This window comes from Mus pahari, chromosome X (assembly GCF_900095145.1).
Source record: "Mus pahari chromosome X, PAHARI_EIJ_v1.1, whole genome shotgun sequence".
Classification (NCBI taxonomy): domain Eukaryota; kingdom Metazoa; phylum Chordata; class Mammalia; order Rodentia; family Muridae; genus Mus; species Mus pahari.
In genome coordinates this window covers 1,742,323-1,758,371 of record NC_034613.1, presented here as the reverse complement: position 1 = coordinate 1,758,371, position 16,049 = coordinate 1,742,323, and the positions used below count along the sequence as shown (strand labels likewise).

The following is a 16,049-nucleotide window of genomic DNA, read 5'->3' as shown; positions in this document are numbered from 1 at the left end:
AAAGGGATTGAACTTTTAATATGTAAAGAATGTGGGACTTTTAGAGTTATTTAGATCTTGGTTCATGTGGAAGTCTGAAATCACTGGCGAGGTTCCCCCACTGCACCTCTGCCCAAAGAAGGAGGTCTTAGAGCCTTCCTTCCTGTTCCCCTATTTGTCTGTCTCCAGGTAGATCTCCCCCTTTCCTGAGCTTATTTCTAGAGCTGTGTCTCTCCTGCTCTCCACATCTCTGGGCCTTGGGGCTAGATAGGGGGTCAAGCATCTGTAGCTACAACTCAGAATTCAGGCGCCCGCCCGACTTGAGTCTTTAATTAGGCATGAGGCAGCAACAGTCAGACAGTCCTTTCATCTTGGGCACCCAGGAACTCCTCCTTCTGCCCCCCTCAACCCTATTACAACACAACCTTGCCACTTCCTGACCCTGGTCCAGAGAGAAGCTGTGGGGGAGGGGGGCCCTTCTTCATCAGTTAATCAACCTCTTCTCCCCACCTCGCAGGCCTCTGGTTTTCCTGCTGAGGCTGAGGCAAGAGAAAGGCAGTAAAGATACCACAGAAGGGTTCAGAAACAAAGGCGAGGTCTCATGGAGTCTCTCTAGTTGGGGAGGCCTTGAGGATTTGAGGAGACTTCCTTGTGGGCCAGGAAGAGGAGGATTTGATAGCCAGCAATGGAAGAGTAAACAGTTGTAACTACAGGATCTGAGCTTCCTCTTGTCTCTTTTTCTCTAGCCTCCTCTGTCTTCTGCATGCCCCGCCCTCCAAAAGGACGCACTGAGAAAAAGAGCCGGGACGACTAGATAGTCGAGGAGTTTATTGGGGGGGGGTTCTCATATTTGCTCTTCCTTGGGGAGGGGGTTCTTCAAACAATACCGAAGGGCACAGGAAAGTAGGGGGTCTGGAGGGAAAAGGGAGGGGCCACAGTCAGACAAAATGGCAACACACGATCACAGGCACTACCAACATCACAGACACAGCAGAGGGTACAGGACTGAGGCTCCAGACCCAGCCTCCAAGTATTCCGGGACAGAAGGGAGTGTGGAGGGAGAGAGTAGAGAAAGGGGGAAGAAGATAGGCCAGCCCCACAGACCTGTAGACTCTGTCTTCTGATGATCTAGCCCTCTTTTGAGGGAGTCAGCAAGGGACATTTTGCTCACCCTCCAAACCACAATACTTGGCTCTTCCCAGGTTACCTCAGTTCCCGGGGGGGGGGGTCAGGAGTACTCCCTCCTACTTTTAGCAAAACTCACCTCACAGCTCCCAACCACGGTGTCCTACACCCACTGCTCAAACTCCATTCAACTGAAAACGTAATTTCTTTTCTGCCCCATTACAGAATGGGCTTCCTCTTCTGAGACCACCACACATCCCTCGTCTTCTTCGCATGCCTGTCTGGAATCCTGACCAGAACCTTATCTCAAGTTTAGATCATTCACGAATCCCACTTCTAGCCTGATCAAGCTCTTTGGAATTAAACTCAAACTCCTGAATGTTCCAAGACACACCCCTTCTAGAGATGCTGGATCCAACCCAAACCTGCCCACTCTGGAGCCCACCGTGTGTTTAAGCCACACCCCTCCTAGTACCCCTCTTCCCAGTCCCTTTTAGCCCCATTCCAGAATGCTGTAGGACACCGCTTCCCTTTTAGGCTCCACATCCAGTATGTCTGGAATTCAATTGTCAGCTGACTAGTCCTCTCTCTACAGAGGCCATCTCCTCTCCACCCCTCTACTCTCGGGTTTCCATTTGAGAGCTTCTGAGGTTCAGGAGATGCTGGAGGAACCAAGGCCAGAGTTAGGAGGGGCAGAGGGAGAGAAGGAAGGGGGGAAAAGTCACATCGACCCACTCCATGCAGCCAAGGTCTGGTCTCCTTCCCGTCCCCTTTCTAGAGCCCCCTTACCTCACGGGACAGGGCTGAGGAACAGATAGGGGCTGATGAATGCAAGGTCAGGGGCAGGGAGGAGCCCATTCAGGACTGGGCTCCTAGTGCATGGAGAAGTGGGTGAAGGTAGGGCTCAGACAGATAAATAGATATTTATATATAATATATATATATATAAACAGCAAAGACAGTTAGGGTCTCCTGGGTTGAGGGGTGGAGACCTAGGATATGGGGATGGGAAGGGGGGCAGGCCTTCTCTTGAGCTCTTGCCCACCCATGGGGTCTTCGTGGGCTTCACTGACCTGTAGAGAGAGAAGACACAGAAAAGAGAAGGGGTCCAGGTGAGGGCGGGGCCTGAGCTCCCAGAGGAGGGCAGCACCCTCAGGAAGGGATTGGTCTGCCAGGCTTTTTCTTCGGCCCACCATGTTTTCCCTTTTTTTTCTCCAACAGGTCTGGAGTCAACACCACCCTAGCTGCTCTCATTAGGATGCTATTACCAACCTTGCTCAAACAGGGCACCAAAGGAACAGTTAAGGTCCCCTCTCTTAACCAAAAAAAGCCCATTAACCAGTACCGTTCTAGTCACTGTTGAAAATCCATATTGAGAAAAAAAATCCCTATCTTTGTGAGGCTTACATCATATCAGGGGAGGAGACAGGTTTCACAGTGAACATGACATGTTAGTAGATTTATCTAATCCAAGACGACAATAGGCCATGCATGATGGTGCACATCTTTGATCCCAGCACTCAGGAGGCAGAGGCAGGTGGATCTCTGTGAGTTTGAGGCCAGCCTGATCTACACAGTGAGTTCCAGTACAGTCAGGGCTATGTAGAGAGACCCTGTCACCAAAAATAAAAAAAAAAAAAATCAAAAAATCCCTAAGTGAGTCTGTAGAAATGTCTCTGAAGTTAAGAATGCATGCTGCTCTCCTGGAGGACCACGTTTGACTCACAGAACCCACACTGGGTGGGTTACAACGATCTGTAAATTTAACGAATTTAAGGAATCTGACCTTTCTCCCGGTCTCCATGGACACTTGAACTCACGGGCACATACTCACATACATACACGAATAAATAAAAGTAGAATTAAAGAAAAAGTACTCTAAGTGATGTATAAGTAGCATGAATAAGTCTTAGATCTCCAATCTAGTGTAATATATGAACCATGAATTAGTAAATTACAAATTGTGAGAAGGAAAAACACAGGGTATTCGAGAGATAACGATCGAGGGTGTTTTTAGACAGACAACCTCTGATATGCAGTTGGTGGTATATACCCGTGCCAGAATTTAGGAGGCAGAAGCAGGAGGAAAACAAGTTTAAGGCCAGCTTTGGTTCCATAATGGGACCCTAACTCAAACCGAAGCAAAACAGGGAGGTAGAGGCACAGTCAGGAAGTCAAGATCATCCTTAGTGACCTAAGGAGCTCCAGGCCAGCCTTGGCTACAGGAGATCTTGTCTCAAAAATAATATCAACAACAAAGCCAGGTGTGGTGGTGCAAACCTATGAATTCCAGCCACATGGGAGATGGAGACAAGAGTACTGCAAATTCACAGCCCGCCTGGGTTATAGAATGAGTTCCAGGGCTATACAGAGAAACCCTATTTACCCGAAAACCCAAAAAGAAAAAAAGAAGTAAAAAGAGGCAGTGGTAGGCACTTGTCTCAAAATAAGAAGTAAAAAGAGGCTGGGCAGTGGTGGCGCACGCCTTTAATCCCAGCACTCCGGAGGCAGAGGCAGGCGGATTTCTGAGTTCGAGGCCAGCCTGGTCTACAGAGTGAGTTCCAGGACAGCCAGGGCTATATAGAGAAACCCTATTTACTCGAAAACCCAAAAAGAAAAAAAAGAAGTAAAAGGAGGCAGTGGTAGGGCACTTGCTTAGTGTGCAAGAATTCAATTCTCAGTATTTGTAAAACAAAGCAACTTCCCTGACAGACAGCCAGACAGCCAAAAACCTCATTGAGTGAGTGTCCAAACCAACGGCTAGGGAGAGGTGTGTATGTGGAAAGCAAAAGCCAAGGCCCTGCAGTGCACCTAGACCTAGCCCAGGCCAATTCGACTGAAACCAAGCTAGGAGGCGAAGGTCAGATTCTGTCTGTGGGGAAGTAGTGCATCTGTGGGGCAGTGCTGCATCTGTGGGCCTGGGACACACTAACATCGGTTTGCCTTTAAGTGAGATGCTACAACGGACCTGTGAGGGAAGGACAGTGACTCTGAATCTAGGCCAGTGGCCCAGCAGAATCCTTGAGGCTGCTGGGTGTGTGGTAGAAGGGGTTGTAAACAGGACAGAAGACAGGCACTTGGGAAGCACTCTAAGGAAGATAATTGTGGATAAAACTGAAAAGGCTGGAGAGATTTTGAAAATAGGAACCAACAGGACTGGAATATCCCCCCCCCCCCCACACACACACAGGGTCTCAGAGCAGCCTGGAAATTGCTTTGCAAACCAAGAGACCTGCCTGTCTCTTTTTCCCCTAGAGCTGTGCTTAAAGGTGTGTCTCAAAGCCTGGCCAAGGAGTTTTAAAACAATTAAATGTGGGATGCTGTAGAAGGCTCACCCAGGAACACATCTGCTCCCACCTAGGTGCCCTTACCTTCTCGGTTTAAGACAGGATTGGGTTATACAGACCAAGCAGGGCTCGAGAACTTGCAATCCCCATGCCTCTGCCCGTCAAGTGCTGGGATTTGATCTGTGCTCCACCACGCCAGGCATTCACTTTTCTAAACGCCCAACAAGAAGGCATACTCGTGTTTCTAACGCCTCCACGCCTCCCCTTTTCCTCATTTGAAATTCCAAACCCTCTCTTTCATTAAAGGGTTAAGGAGAGGCTGACCTACATCCTGCTTTCACGCTGGTGACCTTCAAAACCCACCTTGTTTACCTTCCTCCATCTACTGGCGTTACCGCCTATTGGTTTACCAAGGATTTCAAAGACCCACCTCCCCTTCCCTTCCTGGAAACCTACACCGCTTTGGTGATTCTCCACTGCGCAAGTGCCCCTACACTCCTTTCATTGGTTTCTGTGAGCACAGCTCCGTCCCCCTCCTTCTCACGGTTCCTCTCATTGGCTAGTTTTCCCAAGTTCAATTTTTTTTTTTGTTCTACCTATCTATTGGTTCCTTCAAACTTCACTTCTCGTATGCCCCCTGCCTACCGCATCCGCCCATTTGTCACTCACCAGATTACATCTGATTGGAGAAGGAGGTGGGCGCACCCTGTTGGCCGTAGCCTTGCTGCCCATAGTCGCCCTGAGGCCCATAGCCACCGCCGCCGCCGCTGGCTGGCTGCCCGTAATCGGGTTGATAACCACCCTGAGGCCCGTAGGAGTCCTGGGGCCCATAGCCTCCTGGGCCCTGCCCGTAGCCCGCATCGCCGTAGGCATCGCCAGGTGCTGGTTGCTTTTCTGGGGCGCCTGGAGGTGCGCGCATGAATGGGGCGGCCCAGCCTGTCTCCTTGAACACGAACCATAGGTTGCCAACCCAGAGCACCAGGTTCAGGAAGCCAAACACCTGCAGGGAGACATGACCAAAGCTGATGTCTCTTACCCATTGCCTCAGCAGCCCCAGGGACTTTGAGACTGAGTGAACAGGAATGGGCATTTTTAGGGCATAAATTCGTGGGCCTCTATGACTATCAGTGTACAGAAAAACTTGGGAGGCGGGGGTTGTTAGGGTTTAGATTCCCATGGATGTTCAACTTCTATCAGTGTTTACATGGACAAGTCTGATAGTCCACATCTGTAATCCTAGGAAGTTGGAGGCAGGGCGATCACTTCAAGGCTAGCTTTTTTTTTTTTCTCTTTTGAGACAGGGTCTCTCTGCAGCCCTGGCTGTCCTGGAACTCACTCTGTAGACCAGGCTGGCCTGGAACTCATAGAAGTCGCTTGTCTCTGCTGCCACTGCCCAGAAATCCAAGTCTACCTTTAAGTTCATAGTTTGAGGCTAGCCTGTGCTCCATGAAAGTCAGCCTCAAACAACTCTTTTTTGGGGCTGGGTGTGGTGGTGCAGTCTTCATCCTAGCACTTGGGAGGCAGAGGCAAGTAGAGGTCTGTGAGTTCGAGGCCAGTCTGATCTGCATAGTGATTTCCAGGACAGCCAGGGCCACATAAGTAGACCCTGTCTCAAACAAAACCAAAACCAACCAACCAACCAACCAACCAAACCAAAAAGACCCTAATTTTAAAAATATATTTGAGTACATGTTTATACATGTACAAAATATTATAAATTTAAATTTACAAAATATATAAATACACATTTTAAAGAAATTCTCATCACTAATTGATGCATAGATAAACTTATGTATATACAACTTAGCCCGTAGATGCATATGTACATGTATACATTTTTTGGTTGTCTTTTGAGACAGGGTCTTTTTATGTTCCAGGTCTTGGCTGTCCTGGAACTCCTCATGTAGATGAGGCTGGTCTCAAATTCACAGAACTCTACATGCTTTTGCTTCTCAAGTGGTTTTGTGTGTGTGTGTGTGTCTCTCTCTGTGTGTGTAAGTGTGTCTGTGTGTCTCTGTGTGTGAGTGTATCTTGAGATACGGTTTTAATATGTAGCTTGGCTGTCCTGGAACTCACTCTGTAGACCAGGCTGGCCTCAAACTCAGAAATTCGCCTGCCTCTGCCTCCTGAGTGCTGGGATTAAAGAGTTCTAGGACTTGACCTCCTGTCCTCAGGAAGAGGAGTAAGTGCTCTTAACCTCTAGCCCCTCTTTTTTTTCTTTTTAAATTGATTTTTATTTGTTTTGTTTGTTTTTGAGACGGTCTTGCCGTTTATCCAAGGATGACCTGGAGTTCACTACCTGGGCCAGTCTGGCTTTAAATTAGTCCTGGGGGTAGAGCGATGGCACAGAGGTTAGCATCTACACGGTGGCTCACAAACACCTGTAATTCTAGTTTCAGGATATCTGACACCCTTCCTTTACCTCCACAGGTACCAAGAATGCAAGTGGCACATATAAGCAAAACATTCATACACATAATATAAAAATAAGTATTTTAAAAAGCAGTCTTTTAAGTGCTAGGTTTGCAGGCATATATTAACATCCTTGTCTCTAAGTATATGCTTTTTCTGCAACCCTGGTTGACCTGGAACTCTCTTTGTACACCAGGCTGGCCTCAAACTCTCAGAGATCCACCTGCCTCTGCTCCCAAACGTTGGGATTAAAGGCATGTGCTACCATGTGCCCAGTTAAGTATATGTTATTTTAAAAAAAAAAACAATTTAAAAATTACAAATAAATATGGAGCTTATATGAAATATTTAAAAGCAAAATTCTATATGCCATTTAGTACATGTTACATCCTCTTCTGAGCACCTTTATTAGTTTCCTTAAAGTTCCAGGTTTAAACTGGTTAGTGGTGATCTACAGAGCAAGTTCCAGAACAGCTAGGGCTACACAGGGAAATCCTGTGTTAGAAAACCAAAAAAAGAAAAAAAGAAAAAAGTAAACAAATAAAAAAAGTAAAAAAGAAAAATAAATAAATAAATTCATGTTTGGACAGAAAGTAAGACCTACATTTTATTCTTTTTGTTTTGACACAATCTTGAAATGTTGCCCAGGCTGGCTCAGAACTCCTGGGCTTATGTGATTGATCTTTTGCCTGTACTTGCTGAGTAGCATAGACTATAGACCTGTACTGCTGCCTTCAGTTGATATCCCCATTCTATTTATTTTTTTAGCATATTTATTTTATTTTTCTATTTTTGAGACAAGGCCTCTGTAGCCTCAGATATCCTACAACTCACACTATAGAGCCAGAGTGGCCTCAGGCTCCCACGTGCTAGAACTGTAGGCCTGTACCACCACACTTGGGCTGATATCTCCATTTTGTTTTGTGTTTAAAAAGATCTTTAAGTTTTGTTTTATGAGTGTAAGCATTTTGCCCACATGCATGCAATGTGTATCACCTGCATGCCCATAAATCCCTTGGAAGTAGAATTATGGATGTTACAAATTGAACATGGGTCCTCTGCATGAACAGCAAGTGCTGTCCCTTCCTAGTCCCCACCCCAGACAGGGTTTCTTTCTGTAGCCTTGGCTGTCCTGGAAATAGCTTTGTAGACCAGGCTGGCCTTGAGCTCAGATTGGATTTCCTCTGCCTCCCCAGTGCTGGAATTACAAGTGTGTACTACTTAGCTGTTGAGCCCTTGTTATGTCCATTTTAAAGCCAAGTTCAGACAGGCTAAATTATCCAAGATTACACAATCGGCAAGTGGTAGGAAAAAAAAGAGTTCAAATCTTAGCATCTGTAACATTGATATAGGATGTAATCTTGTGTTGGTTTTGTGTGTGTGTGTGTGTGTGTGTGTGTGTGTGTGTGTGTGTGCTGTAATTCAGTGGATACTCATGTTTGGAGCAGGACCTATCATCAGCCTTCAGTTTGCATGCTCAAAATGATCCCTGAGAGGCTTGTTACTTACTAGCTGTAGGTCACAGAGCTTGCTAAGTGACAGGATTTATGGTCAGACTTTTTTAGCCGCTAGGGGGCGCCCAAGTAAGACAACATTTCAAGATCGTGTTCTTTTGCACGTAAAGAAATCAATTCTAAAAGGATACTGAATTTCAGCAGCTTTGGCATGACTGGGCTGGGCCCAGTTATCCCCGCCTAATCTGATAGACCTCATGTTCTCCTACTGAGGACAGATATGTGGTATTCCAGTGGTTATAATTGTTCAACCTTCTTTTGTTGGTGTGCCTCCTCCTGGGAGCCCCCATGGACCGACCTCCTGACTCTCCTTCCATTCTCTCTCCCCCCCCCCCCGTTTCCGTGCCAGACTGTCTCCCCCAGCTTTTCTCTTCCATCCCGGCCATATTCCCAGGGCTTACCACCGAGGTGTTGAGGCCTGAAGTCACAGGGTCCCTCAGTTCCTTGCATGTATTTCCTGTCTGGCGGCACATAGGCATCTCCTTGATAATGTTCTCTGGGTCTGTGGCCATCTTCACATCGGACAGGCCTTTGGCCCAGGCGGATGAGCTAACTAGCCACATGAAAGCGAACACTGCTGTGGCCAGAAAGTCCTAGGCAGGGAGGGGTGAGGAAGATGTCGCTGTGATTGCATGGCTTTCTGCTGAGCCCTGAGCCCCTACAGATCCCAAGCCTTTGTGGGAGGGGTCGTCTAGAAGAGGCTTGCCTCTTTTCTGCCCTTGCAGCTCTGAGGCTCACAAGGTTTTCACCTGAAGGTCTCGGCTTGAGCGTCTGTGCGTGTCTATGATACAGAGGGAGTGTGCTAGTGATGCGTGGGCGCAGATGTTGAGGGAGGAACCAACTCCGTGGGATGTTTCCGAATCTGTGAGAAGTGTGTCTTACCAGTTTTATTTGCATGTGGGAATATGTGTCATTTGATGTCTGGGATGAGGGTGTGAGAACCTCTCTGTGTAGGACTCGGTGTCTGTGTGGCAGGGTGACATGCATGACTGTCACAGTGAACCTCAGTACTCCTTCTTTTCATCTAGTCTGTGTGGATGTGTGAGAGATGGTGGTACGATTAGGTACATGGGCCAGTCTGGCATTTGGGCTATGAGTATGCCCCCCCCCCATGATTCTATGATGCCCAGCATGGATGGAGTCTTGGAGAGAGCAGCAGCAGCAGTGTTGGGCTGCTTGGGTATGGGGCCTGTCTGGGAGTCTGTTTGGCCTGTGAGCCAAATGAGCTGGGCCCCTGTGGTCTCAAGTCCTTGGTCACTGCATGGCAATCAGCTGTGGGGACTCACCATCATGGGCCCTTTGTTGTTCTCTCGGTACTTGTTCTGCAGGAAGATGTAGGTGGCCAGGGCCCCCATGGAGTAGAGGAAGGCAAACACAGCCACAGTGACAAAGAATTCAGCCGAGGAGGAGTAGTCACCAACTAGGAAGATCTTGGTAGTACCCCCTTTGACGCAGGAGGGTGCATCAAAGTACACTTGGTGCAGCCTGCAGAGAGAGGTGTTCAGGTGTGGTCCAGAATCCCTTTCTCACCTTTCTGGCCAAGGGCATCCCAGACTGTTTTGAGGTCCCAGGAAGAGGGGGAAATGGCCCTTCACAGAGCACTTGCAATGTACCATTGATTGCTGAAAGCATCCTGGTACTATCTGTGGCACCCCTTCCTCACTGTGTGGCACCCCCCCTCACTGCAGCCCAGGTACTCCTTCCTCTGAGTTCATTGTAGAATGTGATAGGTACCTCTGTAGCTTAGGGCCTTTGTACTGGCTGATGTCTTTAACAGGGACGTTCTTCCCTCATTGTTTCTCAGCCCTCTGACTAAGATCAAACATATGAACATAGCTTTCATGCCTCATTCTTTCAGCCCCTTCAGACTTGGCTTAACTATCAGCTTCTCATTAAAGACTTCCTGCATTTCACTTTAAAGAAAAGATTTCTTATCCATGTGGGAGTGACTGTGCACACATGTGTGCAGGTGCGCATATGCAACACAGTTGCACCATCTTGTGATAGCCAGAGTTTAACCTCGTGTCTTGTTCCTCAGGTTCCATGCCCCCTCTTTGGAAACAGGGTCTCTCTCTCTGGCTTAGAGCTTGCTGAGCTGGCTGGTGTGGAGTCTAGCATGGGCCACCATGTTGGGCTTTGTTTAAGTGGGTTCTGGGCTCCAAGTTCAAGTCCTCACACCTGCGAGGCAAACACTTTACCGACAGAGCTATCTCCTCAACCCTAAGATTTTTTTTTTCATCTTGCTTTTGCTTTTTTTTTTTTCTGTACCTGTGAGGAGGTAGGTCTTATTTCTCTTTTTTCTTTTACTGACAGATCCCAAGGATCTGGAATCATGCGGGCACTACTTCTCGAGCAGTGGCTTGGGGGAGCGGGGTGTGAAATGCACAGAGATGGGAACAGGTTCAGAGAAGTGCATTTGCTTGTATGAAGTCATGCAGCTAGTAGAGAAGGGAAAGAACTTCTGTATGCATCCTGTGCCCTCCTAAATCATGTTGGCTGTGTTCTATGTCCTGCTTTAGGTGCCTGAGAGAGAAGACAGATGCCTGTGTGACAGAGAAACCAAACAGCTCTGAAATAGGAAAGGAGAGAAGGGGTAGAAGGGATCAGGATGTGTGAGGGACAGTCTGGGATGGTGCTCGAAGACAATGACCTTTCTTTCCTGTGCTGTGATGGGGGGGGTGGCTCATGTGTGGGCAGAATGGAACTGGCCTGGGGCCCCTAGCTCTGGCCTCAGGTTGATGTTCTTGCATAGCAGTGGTTCTGAGCATGGAAGGTTCTAGGGGGAGTTCATGGAAGGCTTTTGTGACCTTGTGAATTCTCAAAAGGCTGGCTCCCATGCTGCTGATTACCCTTCACTCCTCTCTCTCTCTCTCTCTCTCTCTCTCTCTCTCTCTCTCTGTGTGTGTGTGTGTGTGTGTGTGTTTGTCCTTCTCCAAAGTACTGGGGGTACAACCCAGGGCATGCTAGACAGGTGCTTTGCCACTGAGCTACACCTCAGCTTCCAAGCTCTTTTCTCCCTGGCTTGTGTAAACCTGGCTGCTCCTCTATTATTTCCTGCTTCTATCACCGCTCATAGCCTGAGCTGGCTTCCCTCTCCCTAGTGTGCGACATTTTAGGACTTCATTGAATCCTTGGTGCTCCCCAACTCCCAGATTCCAACTCTTCCCCCTAAATCTGAATTCTTATACTGAACAAGCTTATGCTGAGCACTTCTCGTGTCCCAGACTCTGCACCGAGTGCTTTACAAGTGTCACCTTAGTGACAATGTTCCATCACCTGTAGGGCATCAGTATTTTCTCTGTTTACAAATGAGGATGTTAAGAGCCTAATGTATATGATTTAGTCCGGTAGTCAAGGAAAGTTAAGTGCGTGGGTCTGCATCCCAGTCTGTCTCTCCATCCTTAAGAGACAGTGGTTCTTACAGTTTGTCCTTACTCACGTACACCTAGTACCTAGCATAGTGCCTGGTACACGGTGGAGAACTTTCAGGAAAGTCTAATTTGGTCCCTTGATTTCCCACATCTATATAGTACTCTCGTTGTTTTCTAGCAAAACTCCTGCATGAAGATACGCTTCTAGTATTTATCTGGATCTGCAGTTATCCTCTTTGTTCTGATGTAGAGCTATGAGGAGAGGGAACTTGGTCTGTTTGAGAAGCAAATGATGTTAACTAATAGTATTTTAAAGCATGTGTTTTTTTTTTTTTAAAGATTGCGTTTTATGTATTTAGTGGGTGCATACCTGTGTGTATGTAGGTGAATGTATATCACAGCTCATGTGTGGAGGTCAGAGAAAAATTTGCAGGGACGTCTGTTCTTTGTACCACATGTGACCTAGGGATCAAACTCAGGTTGTCAGGCTCAGTGGTAAGTGTCTTCATCTGCTGAGCACCCTCCTTAGTTTGAGATAGGATCTCACTTTGTATCTAAGGGTGGTCTGGAACTCACCACAATTCTGGCCTAGTCTCCCAAGTGCTGGGATTACGAGCACTTGCCATCGTGCCTAGTGACTGCTTTAAGGTCATGCATGCTCCCCCCCCCAACCCAGGGCCTTGCCATTGCCATGCAATCTCTCTACCACTGACTCCAGATCACTGTCCTCGATCACTACCCTTTGCCAGAATATAGTCAGAGAGGATGACACCCCGGGTCTAGCTTGCACACCAATTGTCATAGAAAGTCAGAGCTGTGCCAGCTACACAACAAGTGTTCGGTGCATGGGGAGTAATCCCAGGGGCGGTGGCCTCAAAGGTGTGAGCTGTGCAAAGGACTCTGGGAAGGACTGGTCAGACCCACCCTGCCCCTGCCTCTCCCAGGTCTCAGGATACCAGGGCAGGGGCACACCTGAACGGGTACTCAAATTCGACTTCGATGTTGAGGGCACTCTCCGTCTTGTTGGCACACTCCACGCTCAGCCGAAGCTCTCCGGTGTAGCTGCCGCACGTAGCAAAGGCGAAGATGGCAAAGACCTTGGGTAGCAGGGAGGTGGATGGCTGTAGTGAGCCTGTATGCATGTGGGAGGGAGTGCCCTCCTCTGGACAGATTGAAGGGGGCAGCACAGACAGTAGCAGATGGAGAGGTCCCCACCCCCACCCCCCTAATCAGGGCTCATCGGGTCCTAGCACAAGCTGATTACAGGGGTGTGGCTGTTTCTCTTTCCCTGTGTCTCTCCGTTTTTTTACCTCTAGGTGCTCTGGCTTCTCCTTCCCTCCCCTCCCCCTCCCCTCCCCTTTCTCTCCCGATCACTGTCTCTCAATCCCTCTCTGTGTGTTTTTATGCATGCTCTCCCCCCTTTCATACACACACTTCCCCCATTAATCTCTCTCTTCCTCTCTCTCTCTCTCTCTCTCTCTCTCTCTCTCTCTCTCTCTCTCTCTCTCTCCCTCCCTCCTCCCCACCTGTTTCTTGCTCTGCTTGTCTGTCTGTTCCGTTTGGTCTCTCACAAGGTCTCTCTGGCTCTCTGGCTCCCTTGTGCCTTCTATCTGTTGCCTTCTGTTTTCTCTTTTGAGACCCCTTATATCTGTGTGTGCCTTTCTCTCCCCTACACATTTTCCTGGCTCTCATCTCTTTTGCTCAGCACTGCCATTATCACCATCCCCTGTCTCTCATATTCTGTCTCCCTCGCTGTCTCTGGATTTTTCTGGTTTTGCATCTCTCTTTCAGCAGTCGGCTTCAGGCTCCACCTCCCATCCCTTCCTCCTTTAGTTCAAGAGAGGAGGTAGGACGTCACAATCTGTCACTTCACAACAGGGGTACCCTCGGCCTTATGTGACGTCATAGCCTTCTGTTCCCTGTCCTTAAAGCCCTGGGACCTTACTCTGGAGCCCAATTCTCTCATCTTCTTCCACTCCTGTCATCCCACCCGCCAGTTCAGTAGGATGCCTTCTGCCTCACCCCTCTGTTTTGCTGGAGCCCATCACCACCATCTCCCCCTGTACTTCCCCCACCTATAACCCAGAGCACACTCACCCACTGCAGCACCTTCACGAAGCCAAGGGGCTCCTTGACCACCCGGAACTGACCCCCAGCCACCAGCTGAGGAGAAAAACAGTGGGGAAGTGGGAGGGGTGTGGGAAATAGGGATGGAAGTGAGGGGCCAGGCTGCCAGGCAATGATCCCTGGGGATAGGGCATGTGACCCTCCGGGAGTGGGTGACATATGGAGAGGGAGTGAGGAGGAGAAAAACGACACTTTGGGGAAGGAGTAAACATCAGGGTCTCAGCAGCCCCCCCCCCCCAGGGCTCAGGAGTGGTGAAGTGTGAGGTGATGAGTCACATGGCAGAGGAGGTTGGGTGTAGAAAATAGATGGGGGTCCAGACTAGTTAGCGAAGGAAGGTCTGAACTGCTTAAAGGTGAGTCAGATTGGAGAAAAGGTTGAGTGGAAGAAGATGGGGTTGATTAGAGTGGGGGAGGGGGCAGCAAGTGCTGAAGGTGAGTCACAACAGCAGAGGGGAGAGGTCTGCAGTGGTAAAGGTGAGTCAGATGACGATGGCTGCGTCTAAGGAGATGGGGATGGGGAGGGGTCGCTACCGGTTAGGTAGGAAGCCGATTTTGAGGTGACGAAGAAGAGGGAGATGGCGGAGGTGATCTCTTAAGGTGGGAGAGAGCTGGGGCATGGGTTTACTGGACATGCGCTGGGAGCGAGGAGGCTGGGGGTTTTTGGAGAGGCAAAATTGGATCTTCCTCCTCTAGATCTGCTCCGGGGGTGAAAGGGTGGTCATCTACCGGGGTGCATTCTTTTTGGGAGGGGCGGGTGCCAACCCTCCCCCACCCCGCCCCCACACCTTCTGTCGCTCTATTTCCTAGCTCATCTGCAGCCCCCCGAGTCTTTTTTCATCCTCCCCTCCCCTTCTCTACCCCTTTGCCCTCTTCCTAGACCCGAATCTCCCTTTCCCCCCTCCAGGTCGACAGTTCTTTTGGGGCATCTGGAGGCCCCCTCTGCGGCAGTGAGGACAGCCTTCGCTGCGGCAAAGAGCGCACTCCTTTTCTCCACCTCCCCCTTTCCCCTTGCGTGCTGCAGACCCCTGGCCCCAGCCCCAGCCCCAGCTCCAGCGACCATATCTCTGCTACCCTAGCCACCACCTCTCAGGGTTCGAGGGTCAAAGCCACCCAGGTTTCTGCAAGCGCCGGGCTCTGTCCACGGTGCTGGAGCGCGTACCTGATTCACCACGTCCATGTCTGCCAGCAGCAGCATCAGCAATGCGGGGGGCGGAAGGTGCCTGGTAGCAAGGGCGGGCGCGGGGAGCGGCGGGGGCGGTGCGCGATCGTCGGAACAGCCCAGTCGGCGGCAGCCCCGCCCCTTGCACCCTGCCTATCTTTTGAGTGAGCGCCTGCGCACCATGGCTCCCCCCCCCATACCCCTTGCCCGCCCCAGCTCGCCTGCGGCCATTCCATTCGGGAGGCTAGAGACTGTGGGTCTCAGAGCGAAGGGTCTTTTTAGAAAACAGGTAGCTCTGGGGGGGGGGGCGGGGAGAGGTAAGAGGACCGCTCAGTTCTACCGGATGACATTTGCCAACCTGAGTGCTGTTTGTTAAGTGTGTTCGCTCATTTAATCCCTATGTAGCAGTGACTATTAGTCCTGTTTTTACAGATGAGGAAAATGAGTCTCCAGAGAGATTAAGTGACTTGCACAAGGTCACACAGCTAGGTAATGGCACACTGTTCAGAGTCCTTGCAGTTTAAACGTCTCCACAGTTTAAAGACAGTTCAAGGTCTAGAGGGTTCCTTTTGGAAAACCTGCATTTTAAGCACATCCAAACTCTAACCATCTCATTTTTTTTCTCTTCTTCTTGGTCAAATTATATACCTTCTGTTTATTCCTTGGCCCTCTTTTAAAAATACATGTATTTATTGTGTGATAGCTCCCTTTCTTTTAACAATACATTTATTTAGCATAGAGAGAGGGACGGAGGGAAGGGGAGGGGCAATCCTGTATAGGTGTGGGAATGAGAGGATGACCTGCCAGATAGGTTCTCTCATCTCACTGTGTGAGTACGGCTGTCTCTTAACGGACTACCTTCTTTCATGATACTAAAACTAGGTCCACCACGCTCAGTGATGATTGCCATTTTACAAAATGCAAGGGAAAAAATGTAGTGGAGATTAAAATCACCATTTTATACCCCTCTGTTGCTTGAATTTGGAAACATTTGACTGGATACCATTTGTTTGTTTGTTTGTTTGTTTTTTCGAGACAGGGTTTCTCTGTGTAGCCCTGGCTGTCCTGGAACTCA

General features: G+C 49.1%; 1 protein-coding gene across 1 annotated transcript; it reads right to left on the bottom strand.

Annotated features, from left to right (window-relative positions):
- Nucleotides 1–792: 792 nt before the first annotated feature.
- Nucleotides 793–15,117, bottom strand: Syp (synaptophysin). Its single transcript, XM_021187827.1, has 7 exons — nucleotides 14,975–15,117; nucleotides 13,786–13,851; nucleotides 12,661–12,785; nucleotides 9,604–9,802; nucleotides 8,719–8,910; nucleotides 5,061–5,391; nucleotides 793–2,177 (listed from the first exon to the last, which is right to left on the bottom strand). Exons 1-6 carry the CDS (start codon nucleotides 15,008–15,010, stop codon nucleotides 5,065–5,067), a joined length of 945 nt encoding a protein of 314 aa, XP_021043486.1. The 5' UTR covers nucleotides 15,011–15,117; the 3' UTR covers nucleotides 793–2,177; nucleotides 5,061–5,064.
- Nucleotides 15,118–16,049: the final 932 nt, after the last annotated feature.

Coding starts and splice junctions, on each gene's coding strand:
- Syp (XM_021187827.1), bottom strand. CDS start 15,010: ATGCTGCTGCTGGCAGACATGGACGTGGTGAATCAG. Junction 9,803..12,660: donor GAATTTGAGTACCCGTTCAG/GTGTGCCCCTGC, acceptor CTCTCTCTGCAG/GCTGCACCAAGTGTACTTTG. Junction 5,392..8,718: donor CAGGCCTCAACACCTCGGTG/GTAAGCCCTGGG, acceptor GTCTCCCTGCAG/GTGTTTGGCTTCCTGAACCT.